The sequence below is a fragment of the Cydia pomonella genome, chromosome 25 (assembly GCF_033807575.1).
Source record: "Cydia pomonella isolate Wapato2018A chromosome 25, ilCydPomo1, whole genome shotgun sequence".
Taxonomy (NCBI): Eukaryota; Metazoa; Arthropoda; class Insecta; order Lepidoptera; family Tortricidae; genus Cydia; species Cydia pomonella.
Genome location: NC_084727.1, coordinates 2,373,576 through 2,391,851, shown reverse-complemented (window position 1 = coordinate 2,391,851; position 18,276 = coordinate 2,373,576). Strand labels below are relative to the sequence as shown.

Here is an 18,276-nt window from a genome sequence, read left to right as displayed (position 1 = left end):
TTACGAATTATTCGCCATTAGTAGTAATTCCTTCAACACGAGATCCGAGGAAGCAAATGTCACCTCGCACGTTTCCAAATGATTGATATTTCTTGACTCAAGTTTTCAATCAACTTAACACAGCTCAACTAAAACAGTGTTATTTGATCACCAACTGTTGGGAAGTCATAATTCCTAATATGTTACTATATCGATCAAAGTCAACAAAGATTCGGGTTAACCGGTTAAGAATCACTGATTAGACTAGGTAGATTAAATTGAGTACAGTAGGCGCTCGGTAATCCGGAACCTGCAATTTTCCCCCGATAGTTGGATTTGTATGAGAAATAATAGTTTTATATAGAAAATAAATTCTACGAGTACATATTACATTAAACCGCTCTGTAATTCTGCTGTGGGTCACCTGAATCACTAATCGTCGGATTGGCAAGCACGGGAGTACCGAGCAACTACAGTAGTTCTCCGCAGTTCCTCTTTTAAAATATTAAAGTTCAGAAACAAATAAACATGTATCAATCTTATTGTTCCAGTGATGGCAGCAGTGCCGGCAGCCCTAAGGAAGCGTGCGCGGCGCAGTCCCCGCCGCCACACGGGCCGCACGTGCCGCACGGCCCGCACCCGCATGCGCCCCATGCGCAGGTCAAGCGGGAGAACCGGCCTGAACCGAGGAGACTTAGTATCGGTGAGTGAGCTTAGTATCAGACCATCGCTAGATCTGTACCCCTAGTGTAAATAAATTCGATTTCCAAACGTGACGTACGCGTTTGCGTTTAGTCTCATTTTGTATTGGATTTCGAAAGAGCGCGCCAAGCGGGACGTTTTGGAACCTCAAAATCCTATACAAAATGAGACTTAACGCAAACGCGTTCGTCACGTTATGATGTCGATCAAAGTTACACTAGGGGTACTGATTCCTTATATCAGTTAAAATTAGGCATTAGCACTCAACGGGTGTTAAGATTGAAATCTGCCATTCAATACCTATTAGATGGCAGGGTGGTGTGAAAAATGCAAGGGCATAAATAGCTTCCCTCTCCGCTTTAAAGAGACAGCATGATGTATTTTTTTGAATCCTACTTCGATTCTAATGACATAGACAGCTTGTATCTCCAAAGAAAACCAGTCTTGTACTGTTTTTAAGAACCCCATACCGCAGACCCTCGGATAAATTCTATAGGGAAAACTCGGCAGGGAGTTCATTCGACAACTCTGGAATCAAATTGTACAAAAACCCCAAAGCGATCATTTAGGTTCCATGTTACTACAGGAAAAATAGCATATTTTGGCGCAAAATATGTACTTCCATGAAACTTTGTTATTTATCTTTATCTTGGTAATAGAAATGAGAATCTGCCGAATCCTGTCAAAATTTGAAGGTCCGACCCCCTTTCGGGGGGTATGTGCCCCTGCACACATAAGTACGAGTATGGTTTCACTCGATTCAGTGCAAATAAATACACGAAAATGAAACCTCACTATACTCACCTAGTGTGTAAAATGTGAATATTTCAAAATGAACCCCCTGCTCATAACCCCCCCGAAAAGGGGGTCGGACCCCTAAATTTTGATAGGACTCTGCAGATTCTCATTTCCAGTGCCAAGATAAAGGTCATAAACAGTTTTTTATCGATGTACATATTTTGCCGCCTAATTGCCATATTTAGTCTCATTTTACCTGTACTATGTTTTAAGGACGAACGCCCTGCCGACGGCGAGCGCTGCGGTATATTTGGCCACACGCTATGTTACTCAGAATGTTAGGTGTTAGGTACATAAATAGTACATAATGTACGGGGCAGGGGGTTTTAGGATGTTTTTTAAGTGCTTCTCCGTCTTCAGGAGGCGGCGCCGGCGGCTCGCGGCGCGCCGCGCCCGCCGAGCGACGCAGACCAGGTATTATCATACATCAGATCAGACATGTAACACTAACTGATATCTTACTCTATCCCTAACATATATTACATCCCTCTGATATTCTGGGATTTGACATCCCTGTTCAAAAAACACGCGACGTTCAAATTCATTGCAATGAGCTCATCATCATATATTTAAGAGTTAGACTCTGGTCGGTGGAGCGATTTCCATGTGTCACGGTCCTCTGCCTTCTCCTTAACGGCCTGATACGACACGACGTTGAGTTTTTTCTTTACTTGATCTATGTAAGTTCTCCTTGGTCTCCCCCTCCATTTCCTTGCCTCAACTCTACTTGATAAATTCGTCGTGTAGTAGCAGGTGTCCAAGCGTTTTTCCTCTTCTATTTTCTATGGTTCTCAACAAATTCCTCTTCTCTCCCACCATGCGTAACACCTCTTCATTTATTTTCTGCTCCGTCCAACTGACCTTTGCCATTCGCCGCCATCACCACATCTCAAAAGCCTCCAGCCTTTCCCTATCACGTTGCCTCATTGTCCACGTTCTAAAATGCATTAAAAAGTTTGTCGCCTTGGTTACTTGGCTCGTACCCAGCGCGGTACACTTGCTCAGCATTACTTACCATGCTGAATACTACTTGAATTCTCTATCAAACAGCGCATTAATCTAACTCCTAAAACTTAGCTTGTTGTTGACGTTGTGCCCTCTGTATTTCAGAGTTGCGCCTGAGCCCGGGCGCGGGCCCCTCCGCCGACCCGCACCCGCCGCACCACCACCCCCCGCACCATCATCATATGGTAAGCTGGTATTTAATATTTTTTTGACTAGACATGGCAGGAACGTAATCATACTTTGTCATGGGTGGAAACCGCTCGAAAAGACTCAAAACTCATGATCAAGCTCAAAAGCGGCTTTAAAGGCACAATCCTCTAAGATCTGCCAAAAATACGGATCCGAATGTTGATCCCTCATACTCCTTCATGGGCGCTCGTAACTTTACCATAAACGTAACGTCCACAGCAGCGTCGTGTTTTATATTTCATCATCACGAATATCAGGAAACCTAAATATATAAGATTATGCAGTCGCTTTTAATTTGCCGTGGACAGGACCGCCATACCGTGTACGTTAATGTCCGCGGCAATTTAACATGCAATCATACAATCTCACACATGTAGGTCCCCTGCTTTATTATGACGTTCATGACGATAAAACGTATATTTGCCGTTGATATCCACGGCGACTGTACGTCATCAGATATATCGGAGCTACCAAGGTACTCAAAAATACCTCATTACGCACTCTAACGCCATGACAGTGGAAGCGTGTTCAGATATTTGTGAGTACGCCGCTCCGATGTATCTGATGGCGACTATATACAAAGGCGCCCACTACTAGCTAATAATCTGTATTGTGAGAGACGTTGCACTTTAGCTACAGAAGCTACTCGAACCATCTGTGAAGACGAATGAGTGATTCTTCAATGTTGCAGGACACAAATCCCCTGGAGGGCGCCGCGGAAGGCAGCGGCGCGGGCTCGTCTGACGGCGAGCTGTCCTCCAAGCCCGGCGATAGCCCGAGCAGGAAGCGGAGACGGATCTCCCGGCATCGCCCTTCAGGTAGATGCTTCAGTGATTAGTACAGTAGGAGTGTCCAGAGGGCTCGTCCGACGGCGAGCTGTCCTCCAAGCCCGGCGACAGCCCCAGCAGGAAGCGGACACGGATCTCCCGGTATCGCCTTTCAGGTAGATGCTTCAATGGTAGCCCCAGCAGGAAGCGGAGACGGATCTCCCGGCATCGCCCTTCAGGTAGATGCTTCAGTGATTGGTACAGTAGGAGTGTCTACAGTGCTCGGCCGACGGCGAGCTGTCCTCCAAGCCCGGAGATAGCCCCAGCAGGAAGTGGAGATGAATCTCTCGGCAACGCCTTTCAACACGCGCATCACACTCTATATCTGCTCACTCCATGTTTAATTATTATTTGTATGTTTACAATTTCCTGCAAATTTGGGAGGCGTGCGCGGAAACGAAGCCAATACAAAGTGGGTGCTGCCCCTACCCGCGCTTAGAGGACTTTAAACATAATAGCCAACTCGCCACTTACGTTTCCACATCTACCCTTAAGAATGTAGCTCGAGCGACTCCATTCCGTCCGGCTAAGGTTATCCAGACCCAGAGGACTCGCCAAGAAGGTAGCCTTAGGAGCGCTTATGTGTTCGCTGCAAACGCAACCTTCGTTGAGTGAATCCCGATATGGTCTTCAACTCGTCACATCCTAACGCCTTTACATTTTTACGAACTTATATTTAGGTTACCCTGTTTGTTGTCTGAGTCAAATCTTGCAAGCCAAATTAGACCCACTTCCCATTATTTCATTTAGCTGAAACTTCACATATTTAACTTGGGTGACAATATTATGGTGCCATCGAGCTAATCTGATGATGGGCACAGGAGGCGGCCATTGGAACTCTGTGATAAATCAACGCAACCTCATTTATTTATTTAATCTTTATTGCACAATACATGAAGGTACAAATGGCGGACTTAATGCCTTAAGGCATTCTCTACCAGTCAACCAATGGGTTAAACCAGAAAGATTGGGTTGGGATTGGGATTGCTCATTGTTTGGGTTTGTTAGCATTGTCTCGATAATTATATGCCTGTTGAAACAAAACTACAGTCAGCGATAAAATCTTGTATCAATTTTTTTATTATTATTTGAAACGTTAAGTAAGCAGTGTGGTTGCATGTTTCAGGCGAGAGTAACGTATCAGTTCCCGCGCCGGCGGCGGAGCGCCGCACCCCGCGACACCATTACCAACCCCCGTAAGTGTATTTGTCTTCTTTTGTAACCATATCTCTTCAAGTGGTATATGTCGTTCTTGAGTTGTTGGTATTTTGATTTTATTTCAATTAATCAAATTTGAAATTTAAATTACGTAATCGGTCGGCAGTCGACGGCCTACCACTTCAAGGGTTATGCAAGTTAGTAAAACTAAATCAATCAACCAATCAGTGGCGGTACTTCCATACAAGCCCAAAAGCCGGGCTTGCCTTTGTTGCCTTACCGAAATTACGTAGTGATAAGATCAATATAGATTATTTTGAAACCGCGCGCCAAAAGAACAATTGTTATTAAATTCAAGCCACCGCAGCACGAACGTGTTGCAAATTTTTGCCGTGGCGCCTCGTCCGCGCGAAAGAAATCAGTCGTAGGATCTATCTTGATCTATCCTGCTCGCACTCGTCGGCTTGCAACGGGGCTTGCTTTTTCGTCCCGCTCTAGGCGGTCTAGCCTAGAAACTGCCATATAACGAATACAACTATTTGTTGGTGTGTATAGCAATCTTTACGGCGAATTAAGCCGGGCTTTTAGTGTGCAGTTAACTGCATAATTGTGTACGAGCGCGCGTTTACTAAACAACTTCAGGTGTATTATTATTTGACTAGTCGAAATACTATTATTCTGTCGAAAGTTTAATTTGTTTTAAGTGTATCAGTGAGTGTGGACTTGTTTGTTTGTTGTTTAAGTGTCTAATTCGTTAACAATATGTGAAGTTGTTCCTTGTGTGATGAGATGCGTCCACGTATTACTCAATGAAGGCAAGGTTAAGTTGTTAAACTTCGTAGAAAAACGGGATATCATTTCCGCGCCAAAACTAACACCCGACTTGTGTATTTCTCAGACAAGTAAGTCGCATAGAAGAAAATTATGTAGGGCAACGGCCGGTTACAAAATAAAACACATTGGATTGTTAGTTGATCCCATACAAATAAGATGTATCTATTGCTGTTGTTGCCCATTTTTTCGAACGACATTAAGGTTTGGAATGCTTCTGGCTATGACGACATATATAATTTATCTGGCGCGATAAAGATAAGTTTATAATTGCCGGTATGTTTGTAAAATTCTATTTAGTAGTATAGTAGGTAACTCAGTGCGCTCAGATTAGTTCGCCTCGACTGGCTAGCAAATGCATTTGAGTGCGAAAAGTGAAGATTGGACAGGTTATTACGAAAACATATCTTTCGGCTTGCCCTACTCCAAGACTCTAGACACGCCACTGCAACCAATCATCCTCCTTTTTGAACCAATTTAATACTAAGGACATGCAGGCCTATGCAGACTGCGTTTTTAGGGCTCCGTACCAAAAAGTTACAAAAGGAACCCTTATTTTTAATGCGACGTCGACATGCGTTTTTTTTTGCATTCCCTAAACTTAAGGAATAGAGAATGAGTTGAGCTTCTTTTATATCAAAATTCGTTATAGATCGAGACTTGATGGCATATATCTATTTTATATTATTTATTCTTTAAAACATATGTGCAGAATTGCTAGAAGTCACCATTAAGAATTCGCAGCAAGCTCGGTTAAAATCCCTTATCATTTTATTATCACTACCCACTAGGCCAAACCGGTGTTTTAACTTCCAACACTATGTTTTTAGGAGTAGTTACCCAATTTAAGTGATATATTTCAGTCGGCGGGTGCGGTACTTGAGCGGCGGCGGCGGCGGCCTGTGGCGGGAGCGCGTGCTGGAGCCGCATCAGCACCAGCACCAGCACCAGCACCAGCACCATGCGCCCTTGTTATTGGATATGAACCAGGTAATGTTTCGATCTTCAAAATGATGACAGGGTTTGAGAGGTTACAATGCGTTATGGAATCCTGGGTATAGTTTCTGTACTTCTGTACAGCGACTGTCAGAGGAGACTGCAATGGACATTCTCTGGAATTTTCTGGATTCAACGGGTATTAGTAATGAACTTTAAAGGGCTGTCACAATAGATCACTGCCTGGTTGACGTGGCACTCAAAGGCCCACGTGGGGGTGTCGGTAGTATTATTGTGATTGTTGGAGGTTTTCTTGAGAGCGGAATACTAATTTGACCAAGGAAGGAACGAAGATTTACATATGTTTTTGGTCATAAACCTTTTAAAAAAAACAGGACTACAAGTGTGCTTTGGCTCGGAAAAGTCAGTTTTACAACCATGCTACCGCTAAGGGCCGGTACAGACGGACTGCAACTTGTATGGGAAATGCACGTCGACGTTGCAGTTGGAGTGCAGTCGGCATGCAGTTCCCATACAAGTTGCAGTCGAGTTGCAGTCCGTCTGTACCGGCCCTAACGCTCGCGGGTGACGTTGCAGATGTCGCTCCGTGGCGCGCGGCTGGGCGCGCTGGGCGGCGGCGTGGGCTGGCCGCACGCGCACGCCCACCATCCGCATCCGCAGCACCAGCACCATCCGCATCCGCATCAGCACCCGCACCGGGACCGACCGCAGGTATGCACGTTTACGGTAGTGCGGGAACTGCCAGAGGGGAGGGACGCAGCCGTTGTGATAATACCAGTAATATCTGCTAAATGTGTGTGAACACACGATAGTGCTACCAATCGAAAAGTCATGAACGAACAAGTGAAAGTCATGACGAAACTCTTAAGGGTTCAATATTTGCTATATAGGCTACATACACATAAGAAAACAATCTATGAGAATTTGATATAATTATGAAACTTGAATAAAATAAACTGGCGGCTCTGTTATCTGTACACTTCGTGAACCACCATGGCTCCGCCTTTTTGAAAAAATTCCATAAACTGAATCTGATAAAAAAAGTTCTATATAATAAGCTGCTCACCAAATTTCACAAGAATCTTTTAAAAAATGCGACCTCTAGTTTAGAACATCCGGATATACGAATGATTTTTTACCCAACCTGAAATAAATACTCTCTGTCGGTTAATGAAGATGCGTTTCCAAATCGAACTACATATATTATGTATTTTTAACTGGGGTATTGACAAAAAAACAAACAAAAATATCAATTAAAATCACTTAATCTATTACGGGCAAAATCATAAAAATGAACTTGTTGCAAATATAGCAAAATATTTAATCCTTTTAAATGATATACACGGCTGCATCTCTCCGCCTCTAAACGGGGTATATGTATTTAAATTAAATTTAAAATCATATTTTAAATATATGATTATTAATGACGACGTCAGAATTACTAGGGATTTTCACATCGAATTAATGATTTACTAGTTTAAATCTTGAAAGATTTTTGCCTCGAATTTTTAGACTACCCTTTTGACTATTTTCACGATTTTAATTTGTAACAAACAGAATTAGTATCTCAAATTAAGCGAAGCCTACTTCAATAGAAATATAAATAACCTAGTATTAGTGGAAAATAACTTTTAACTAAAAATCCATGGCAAAAATAATTTTTCTAATTAGAACTATACATACAAAGTATGCGTATACTGGAGGCAACTTTATTTATATGTCGTCGAATTGTGTAAACATGTATTAATGAACATTCTCAACAGCAGCATATTGAAGGAGACACAAACACACACCGATACATTTATATTATTTTATATTACAATTGTAGGCAGTTCGGACTACGACCTATATCATTAGGAACTTCTAAATGTCATCTTAAAACGTGATATTTATAAGTTACCAGGTATTTAATATTTACTTAACTAGAAGTTTATAATTGCACACATATTCATGAATAAACTAAATTCGTCTACAGTTCTATTATTATAACGAACACACATACCCTCATGTATACAAACAAACACCTTTGTTTTATCACATTTATTTTGGGATTCGCATTTGCTCTGCAAGACTGACGCAACAAAATTGGTGATCAAACTGTCTATTGTCAGTTTGGCTATGGAACTCGTGTTTCTTTAGACAGTTTGGTTATGGAACTCGTGTTTCATTAGTCAGTTTGGTTATGGAACTCGTGTTTCATTAGTTAGTTTGATTATGGAACTCGTGTTTCAATAGTTAATTTGGTTATTGTACTCGTGTTCCATTAGTCAATTTGGTTATGGAACTCGTGTTTCATTAGTCAGTTTGATTATGGAACTTGTGTTTCATTAGTCAGTTTGGTTATGGAATATGTGTTTCATTAGTCAGTTTGGCTATGGAACTCGTGTTTCATTAGTCAGTTTGGCTATGGAACTCGTGTTTCATTAGTCAGTTTGGCTATGGAACTCATGTTTCGTTAGTCAGTTTGGCTATGGAATTCGTGTTTCATTAGTCAGTTTGGCTACGGAACTCGTGTTTCGTTAGTCAGTTTGGCTATGCAACTCGTGTTTCATTAGTCAGTTTGAGTATAGAACGCGAATGTTCTAACGATTCTGTAGCGTTTTATGTTGGACAAATGGGTGATACATGTATCGTTGACACAGTTAGCTGACTGATTCTATTCCTTATTGCGACTACTCAAGGTCTACGAATAGTCAGTTGGGTGTGTTACTCTTCGTATACGTTAGGCGACTTGTGTCGATCTGGGCATAGCATATAGAGATGTTATATAAGTTATTATGTTTTTAATTAAGTTATTTAGGTTAAGTTGTTGTGTGGCGGCGGGATCAGTTGTTGAAAATCGTGAAATACGTATACATCCAAGTTATGGATGTTGCCAAAAATTCGAGTATTTGTAGTTAAACTCATATTATGAAAGATAATAATGATTTTGGACAGGTTTAAGCCGTCAAAGACACTTTCAATACTTGAATTCCATCAAATTTACCAAAGCACTGTTATTGTTAAAGTTAATTTACGTAAGTACGTGGTGCCTGAAAGTGAACTAAGTTATTACTGAAAACAACTCTTATAAAATATTTTATTGATATGAAACAAGTTTGAAGCGCATGTTTTTGTTAAAATATAAACAAATGATGTTTTACTGCGAACAAATTAGTAGATTTGATGGAATTTAATATAACTTTTCCACTCAACGGTGGCAAATGCAGAGTGAGCCAGTTACCTTAACGGTGACAAACTTAATTAGTCTGTACTGAGAACGTACCTAACGGCGAAAAATGAGATTATGCAATAAGCAAGAACGCAAGTTTAACGGCGAGTGTATACAACGACTGATCCCCCGCCTGGCTTGCGGCGCGCTCAGGTGCCGACCGTGGGGGGCGTGGGCGTGGCCGGCGAGCTCTGGGGCGCCGCCGTGCTGCCCTCGCTGCCGCTGCGGTACCAGGTAACTGGTGGTGGGCGGCGATAGCTTCGAACCTTCTGTCTCTGTCATACACCGACACCGCGCTCCGGACTCTGTTCTATGGCGGGCTATACAGATCTTGCTGTTCATCATTTGATACTCCTTTCAGAACAACTTATACAAACTAGTAATGTTGTTCCACCTCCCTATGTAAACACTTAATTAATCTTTATTGTATAGGCAAAGTATAGTGCAGATATTGTACTTTGCTTACTTTCGTAGTATTATTACCTATGGGTTTACTTTGTGGGTATCAGGTGCTATATTTATTTTGCAAAAAAGGGTAATAAAAGTAAGTTACAACATGAGTTACTGGTAGAAAAGCATTATATATGAAGAACATTATTATACAAGTTATAATACGAATATAGTACGTTATGTATTTGTATATTTTTATTTTAAAACCATCCCCCTAAACAACGTTAACTTCTTTGAAATCACGGCTTAAAGAAATGCACGCCATAAAACATTGTCTACCAAGTCGTTTTGATAATGTTAAACAAACCAAATTTACAATATTAAAGCGAACTTGAGCGAAACTGGGAAATGTATGACATTGATTAAATAATACTAAGCTATCTTCGAAATTGATTAAGGTTTGATTCCGATATTGACTGACCATGGTTGATATTGAAGTTGTACCTTTATTTAAAAGATGGATTAGTGTTAAAGTTAGAATTAAGTTAGGAATTCGGTTGAATGCGCATTGTGAATTTTGTAAAACGCTAGGCATCTTCCACAGACATATAACTAATTATGACGCATGAGCCATTATTTATAAGAAATTTTAATACCCATTTGGAGCATTCCACGGGGAGCCCCGTGCGGATGCGTTTTATTTCCTATATTGCGACTTTATTTCGGTGTTCAAAGCAGGCGATAATTTTTCTGTGCATATTTCTGACCATTAATCATACAAAAGAAAACTCTTGTACATGCAAATCTTCAGAAAATTCGCGTTTGTACGGGACAACGGTAGATAGATAGATAGATAATCCGTTTATTTGTTTGCCACACACATAAAATACAAATAAGAAAATGACAAAAAAAGGACAGATAATACAAAATCAAACGAGAAAAATACACATTTATACATAATAGAAGTAGAAAGAAAAAAAAATACATTGAAATAATACTGTTCCATACATATAGGAAATATTGTGTGCGTCGCATCAAAACAAAAGGGTTCTGGCTCAGTATTACGCTTCACCCTATGGGAGAGGCACTGATATTCTGCCAGGACCAGATCACGTCAACCAAGATACAGTGTAAAATATGCAATATTCAAAGTTAGTACTTACCTAAATACCTTGTTTATAAAACTAGTGATATAATTACCATTAAAAGTGTGTACTTACATAGTTATGATGTGTCAGTGTGATTAGCATGCTTAAGTAATACGTAGTGTCAAGTGTAATTATAAGAAGAAATTCATATTTTATACATAATAAATTACTAAGACTAAATAAAATAATAGTATTAGTAAAGACTAAATTCGGTAATCAGCAACCAGGTAACCATGAGGGACTCCCAAACTTTGCTTCTCCAAAAGGTGTTTTTTTTTAAATGAAATTTAAAAAATTGCTTGGTTTTCATATGACGAATAGTTGGAGGAATATTGTTCCAGTACCTGGTTGCGAGATACAGAAAACAGCCTGTGAAAGCAACGGTAAACATTTTCATGGAATGCTCCATTTTAGTCACATTTGATATGGGATGATCTATTTTTATCTTTAAAGATTTTTCTATTGATATCTACAATGGGTTTTAAAAACACTGATAATGAGGATTTTAGGGCTTAACCGGCCGGAGGATTTTATTGTTTTGGAAGCAAAAATAAACTGGAAGGTTCTACCTAGGGTCTAACCCCTTATTGTTAAGTGCTCTGTAGATTTTATTGGCAGTGTTGGCACCCAAAGTGAGTGATATAGTTAGATATATGTCTGTGGTTCGCTCGCCCATTGTGCTATTATAGGTGGGAGTGCCCTTTTTTTTTATAACCAGCTTGGTACAGAACTAAATGCAACTAGCTTCGTTATATATTTAGTTATAGTATTAGCTGTTAAATTCTCATCCTGTCTTCTGTCACTGCTTGTACTATTATTATATACGAAATAATACTAAGACAGTGTGTACACCAAACTATAGCCAGTTAGGCTGTAGATGGCGCTGTACGGTACTAAACGTTTAGCGGTAAATAACATTTGACACCGTAGTTCCCGCGTAATGTACGCAAAGAGAATTTGAAATAGAGGTGGATTGTCAGAGAAATCTTTGGGGCCACAGTAAGTTTACTGACATCTTTCGACACATGATTAAAACTTTTAGAACGCCATTTGACTTTGATCTTTATTATTTCACTGATATGTGTTAATTTTATTAAATATCACAAAGTGGCTCCATCTAATAGATCAAAGGCCAAAGGTATGGCAGCATCGTTTCGAGCGATGGCGCCACAACCTTTAGCCGATGCCCGGTAAGATGGCGTCACTTTTAGTTATTTAACAAATTATCACAAATCAGTAAAAGGATAATGATCAAATCAAAGTTTTAATCATTTGTCGAATGATGGCAGTAAATTTACTGTGGCTACAAAGTTTTCTTTGACAATCCACCTATATTTTAAATTTTCTTTGATATACGGCACAGTACAGCGGTATATAATTCAGATGACAACATTGCAGCTTCATATTGCACTACTATACGCATCTTAGTATTTTTTCATTTATGCTATTGTTAAATCCGAGACCAGATGCAAAAAATGTTATTATTTACTTGAAGTAAATCATAATGTTTGCAGTTTTATATGTTCTATCTTGTATTTATAGCGTACTTGAAGCTCTATTAGATTGTATTATTTATGTATATTTAAACAATATAATCATATTAACACATTTTGTATTGTGGTGATGTATTTTTGTCATTTTATCCCACATTAGTGTGATTGTCATAAGTTTATTTCTAGGCTTTGTACTGTCCCTTAATTATAATAATTTTAAGCATCTAGCTAATATTAAAATATGTTTATAAGTTTTAACACCACGCTTAAGAATGTAATTGCACCGAATAACATGTTTTCGTTTTAAATTTTAAGTTATCCCATAGGCTGTGAAACCAGGCATCTTCCCACTTCTATGTACTTGGACTTGGCCCCTTATTTATGTAACGATTTGGTATATAACTCCACATCTATATTGGTATCCGTGACTTATTCATTGTTGTATTTTATTTTTAGGGAAACAAACAGCTAACAATCTTTAATAATATGAATGAATATTAATAGAACACACACAAGCCAAAACAGTTTCCACTAGTTAATTAAAGCAGAAAAGCTCAAAGGGAACTTAGTGAAGTACAAAAAACATAAAAAGTAATATCCAAAGCAATCAAGTAAATCGAAAACTATTTAACAGGTATTTTAGCTGACACTTAATGCTTATTTATTTAAGAGAAGAAAAGGAACAGTACAATACTTACGTTAGTGTGACAGGTAGCTTGTTGTTAAGTGTTAAGTTAGGTTATTTTTCATTGAGGTAACAAATTTACCCAGCTTCATATTGAACACATTAAAATTGGGATATTTAGAGTCATACATTGAGCATGCTCTAACTAGATATGAGTTTTACGTTGTAAGACAGAGTGGAATGGCGAATAACGCTTTTGATCTAGTTCGGAAATTATTATTTCTATGTTCATCAATCAATCAATCTTCCTCTCTCTATGAGACAAGCCCAGAACAAATTCTCCTTCAAGCGCATGTTGCGCAAGCATCTGTTTGACAAGGTTCAAAGGTCGTCCTCATGATGTTACACAATGGGTATATATTTATATATGTATATTTATGTATCATATTATTTATGTACGTATAATTTTATATAATTTTGTGATATTTTTTTGTCATTTTACTCTGTATTCTGACCCTGCACCAATTAGGATCTTTCGGTTTGGCTCATGGTTGACTGGTAGAGAATGCCTTCTGGCATTAAGTCCGCCATTTGTACTCTTCATGTATTGTGCAATAAAGTTTAAATAAAAAAAAATAAAAAAATCATATTCTTTATTTGTACTAATCATACATGGTCACAATTTACATTCATATATACAATAGGTATTCACGAAATATTGGTAATTATTTTTTTTTATACCACGACGGTGGCAAACAAGCATACGGCCCGCCTGATGGTAAGCAGTCACCGTAGCCTATGGACGCCTGCAACACCAGAGGCATTATATGCGCGTTGCCGACCCTTTAAAAACCTGTACACTCCTTTCCTTTTTTTTTTTTGTAATTAGTTATTGCGACTCGATTATATGGTTTAATAATTTAAACAGAAACATTTTATCTTTTTACTCCCAGTGATTTAGTTAAATATAAACGCAAAAATAACATAAGTCAGTATTTTTATAGTGTTTGTTTGCGTTGTGTCTATGATATTACTGGTTTGAGATGTGGGTAAAGGGGCGGGTGTTGTAAAGGGGGATTTTAAAGCTGGTATATTAGATTCCGTACTAAAAAGTTACAAAAGGGACCCTTATTTTCTATTAGCTATAATTGATAAAGATAAAAGACATTTATTCGTGACAGCCACAAACATGTACGAACATGTACAGGGAACAAAAACAGAAGAACATAGAATTACGTGCGCATCACGAAATGATCCCAACTCAGCCTAATGCTATGAAGCCAGCCCTGGTCTTCCGTAGGATCCATTCGGTGATGCCACGACAAACATGTACGAACATGTGCAGGCAACAAAAACAGAAGAACAGAGAATTACGTGCGCATCACGAAATGATCCCAACTCAGCATAATGCTATGGTCTGCAGAATGCTGTGGAGCCCTGGTCTTCCGTAGGATCCATTCGGTGATGCCACGACAGATAACACATACAGTACATTATAACAGTACAAAAAAAAAACGGCCAAGTGCGAGTCGGCCTCGCACAGGAAGGGTTCCGTACCATTATCTATAAAAACGGTCACCCATCCAAGTACTGACCCCGCCCGATGTTGCTGAACTTCGGTGATTGGATGAGAACCTCGAGAATGGAATAAATATTTGTTTTATTCTGTTTTTAGTATTTGTTGTTATAGCGGCAACAGAAATACATAAATAATAATAAATATTATAGGACATTATTACACAAATTGACTAAGTCCCACAGTAAGCTCAATAAGGCTTGTATTAAGAGTACTTAGACAACGATATATATAATATATAAATATTTATAAATACTTAAATACATAGAAAACACCCATGACTCAGGAACAAATATCCATGCTCATCACACGAATAAATGCCCTTACCAGGATTTGAACCCGGGACCATCGGCTTCGTAGGCAGGGTCACTACCCACTAGGCCAAACCGGTCGTCATAATCTATAGAAATTTCAACTAACTATCACAGTTCATGAGATACAGCCTGGTGACAGACGGACGGACGGACGGACGGACAGCGGAGTCTCAGTAATAGGGTCCCGTTTGACCCTTTGGGTACGGAACCCTAAATTTACAAGGAGATTAATTTACAATGAACGCGGCCATATCATCTGTCACCGTTTGCCTGTTACTAAAACTGTACCAAGCAAAGCATTTTGTTGTTTAACTTATTGATATGGTTGCGTCATGGAAAAAAACGTAACTATTTTATGAAGGACACAATATTGAGTTAGGAATTTTCATTAAAAGGATTAAATGGAGTTTAAAGGGAGGGCTTGTTTTTTAAGGACAGTTATTATTTAAAGCCAATATAGATGTGTGAAGTTGTATACTGATTTAGCCATCACTCAGAGGTTGACCGCAGCTTACAACTGCAGTCGTTATCGTGTAAAATCTCTCCAAATTAAGCTGCTTAGACAAAAAACTTCTAAAATGTTTATACTACGTTATAAGGCCTAAGAATCATATTTTTACGAACTCAAAGTCCTGTAAATAACGCACTGTGTACATTTTGTTTAAAACCATCCGATGATAGTAAAAAGTCTGCTCATCTTGCCGCTTGCAGTCGATCTCGGAGTGGCACCTTAAGTTGCTTAGGGCTGAAATACACCGAGTGCGCCACGCTTCGAGTCCGGTGATAACCGCTTCTAACGCGACGCATGGAAGCATGCAGCGGTGCGGGGCGCGCACACAGAGTTCTCACTGTCTAATAAAAATTATGTTTGACGGCGAATCGTGTTGTCCCTTTTTAACGCGTGAGTTGCATGACACGTTGTCTTTCTCGCTCGTTAGACTGTGCCTTAGTCACTGCTCGGAGTAGTTGTGAGTTAGTGCACTTGAAATAACATCTGGTAAAATGGTCAATGGCTGTTAAAGCTAACTTTGTACCCGTTAGTTGGGTTATAGCAAAGATAATTTGAAATAGAGGTGGATTGTCAAAGAAAATTTTGTCGCCACAGTAAATTCACTGCCATCTTTAGACACATGATTTAAACTTTTAGAAAGCCATTTGACATCGATCCTCATTATTTCACCTGACATGTGTTAAATTTGTTAAATATCAAAAAGTTGCGTCATCTTACCGGGCACTTAGCCTAAGGATATACCTTTAGCTTTTGATCTAATAGATAGCGCCACTTGGTTTGTGGTTGATATTTAACAAATTAAACACATATCAGTGAAACAATAAGGATCAAAGTCAAATGGCGCTGTAAAAGTTTTAATCATGTGTCGGAAGATGGCAGTAAATTTACTGTGGCTACAAAGTTTTCTTTGACAATCTACCTCTATTTGAAATTCTCTTTGGTATATGACATTTCTGACAATCCTATAAGTTACCATATTACCAAGTGTTCGCGCCCTCGCATCGCTGGTAGGAGCTGCAATAGTGATTGACACCTCGCCACCGCTGTCTGCTCATCTAGACTGAATAATTCAATACAAATTATAGATAGTATAGATGTACGATGTTATACCGCCCTCGACCCCAGATTCAAATCTAGTTGGAGGTGCAAAGGGCCCTCACAAGCTCGCGCCACGCCTCCCTATCTTCAGCTTGCCTTCTGGCCTCGCTCCAGCTCAACCCGACCGCTCGTAACTCACTTTGGATGGACCGTTGCCAAGAGTGTACACTCTACACATTGGAGTAGTGAAAAAAAAATGTGTTTTTTGAACCACTGTTCAAAAGATATGGCATTGCCTTTTTTACATATACCCATAGAGTACCCATATTAAACAGGTATTCATTTAACAGCAAAACTTAATAGCGCTGGTGGCCTAGCGGTAAGAGCGTGCGACTTGCAATCCGGAGGTCGCGGGTTCAAACCCCGGCTCGTACCAATGAGTTTTTCGGAACGTATGTACGAAATATCATTTGATATTTACCAGTCGCTTTTCGGTGAAGGAAAACATCGTGAGGAAACCGGACTAATCCCAACAAGGCCTAGTTTATCCTCTGGGTTGGAAGGTCTGATGGCAGTCGCTTTCGTAAAAACTAGTGCCTACGCCAAATCTTGGGATTAGTTGTCAAGCGGACCCCAGGCTCCCATGAGCCGTGGCAAATGCCGGGACAACGCGAGGAAGAAGCAAAACTTAATAGCGGTTTAAAAAAGGCACATTCTACATTCTAGATAGAGTTACGGAGCAAAAATGTTTTTATTCTTAAAGTGCTCGTGACATACGAGCGAACGTGATGAAATAAAAAGGATAACATTTTTGCTATTTTGGTTACGGAAAGCTAGAAAATGTGTATAAGGGCGTTTTCTAAAATAAATATTGAAAACCTGAATCTCACAAGTCTGGACATTCTTGGGCTCAATCTACTCAGAATCAACAGCATTCTCTATCCTACTATGAAAAAGATATCCCAAAATGTCCGTTGCATTACGTCACGGTTTAGTGTGAAGACATGTTTCACTAGTATGCGCGTGACGTAGTGCAAATCACTATTTTTATACAAATTTTTGGGTCATTTTTTTGCATCAGGATTGAATATGCTAGTGATTTTGACTTGAAAGAACCCAAAAACACCAAGATCTGTAAAAATCAGGTCCTTAATTTTTTTTTTGAAAAAGGTTATTAGAAGCAGTTTGTGGTCGAGCGTGAAACAGTACATTATGAATGACTATACTTGCCGCAAAACTAACTGGCCACTGAGATCATAATGCTATCTCCTTTACCCTTGTTAAGACCAACCAAGAGTGAAAGAGATGGCATTATGACCTGACCGGCCAGATAGTTTTGCGGATAGTATAGTTGTATGACGCGTTCAGTCTAGGTCTGCCTGTACTGTAAGGTTTTCTTGTAACATGCCCTTGCTCCTCGTGTTTCGCTTAGGGTGGGGCTGGGCCCTCTGTGCGCCTTTAAAACCTTTATCTACACACATATCATAAACCCTTATGTAGTTAAAACAGTGTAACTGTACATAA

General features: G+C 39.6%; 1 protein-coding gene across 1 annotated transcript in view; it reads left to right on the top strand.

The window, feature by feature from the left end:
- LOC133531279 (uncharacterized) overlaps positions 1 to 18,276 on the top strand; it is a 115,402-nt gene that overhangs the window by 80,006 nt on the left and 17,120 nt on the right. The window contains exons 12-19 of the mRNA XM_061869410.1: positions 531 to 682; positions 1,840 to 1,893; positions 2,590 to 2,669; positions 3,365 to 3,491; positions 4,627 to 4,696; positions 6,353 to 6,479; positions 7,023 to 7,157; positions 9,811 to 9,891. Of these exons, the coding sequence (XP_061725394.1) occupies positions 531 to 682; positions 1,840 to 1,893; positions 2,590 to 2,669; positions 3,365 to 3,491; positions 4,627 to 4,696; positions 6,353 to 6,479; positions 7,023 to 7,157; positions 9,811 to 9,891 (826 nt within the window). The remainder of the gene's footprint in view (positions 1 to 530; positions 683 to 1,839; positions 1,894 to 2,589; positions 2,670 to 3,364; positions 3,492 to 4,626; positions 4,697 to 6,352; positions 6,480 to 7,022; positions 7,158 to 9,810; positions 9,892 to 18,276) is intronic.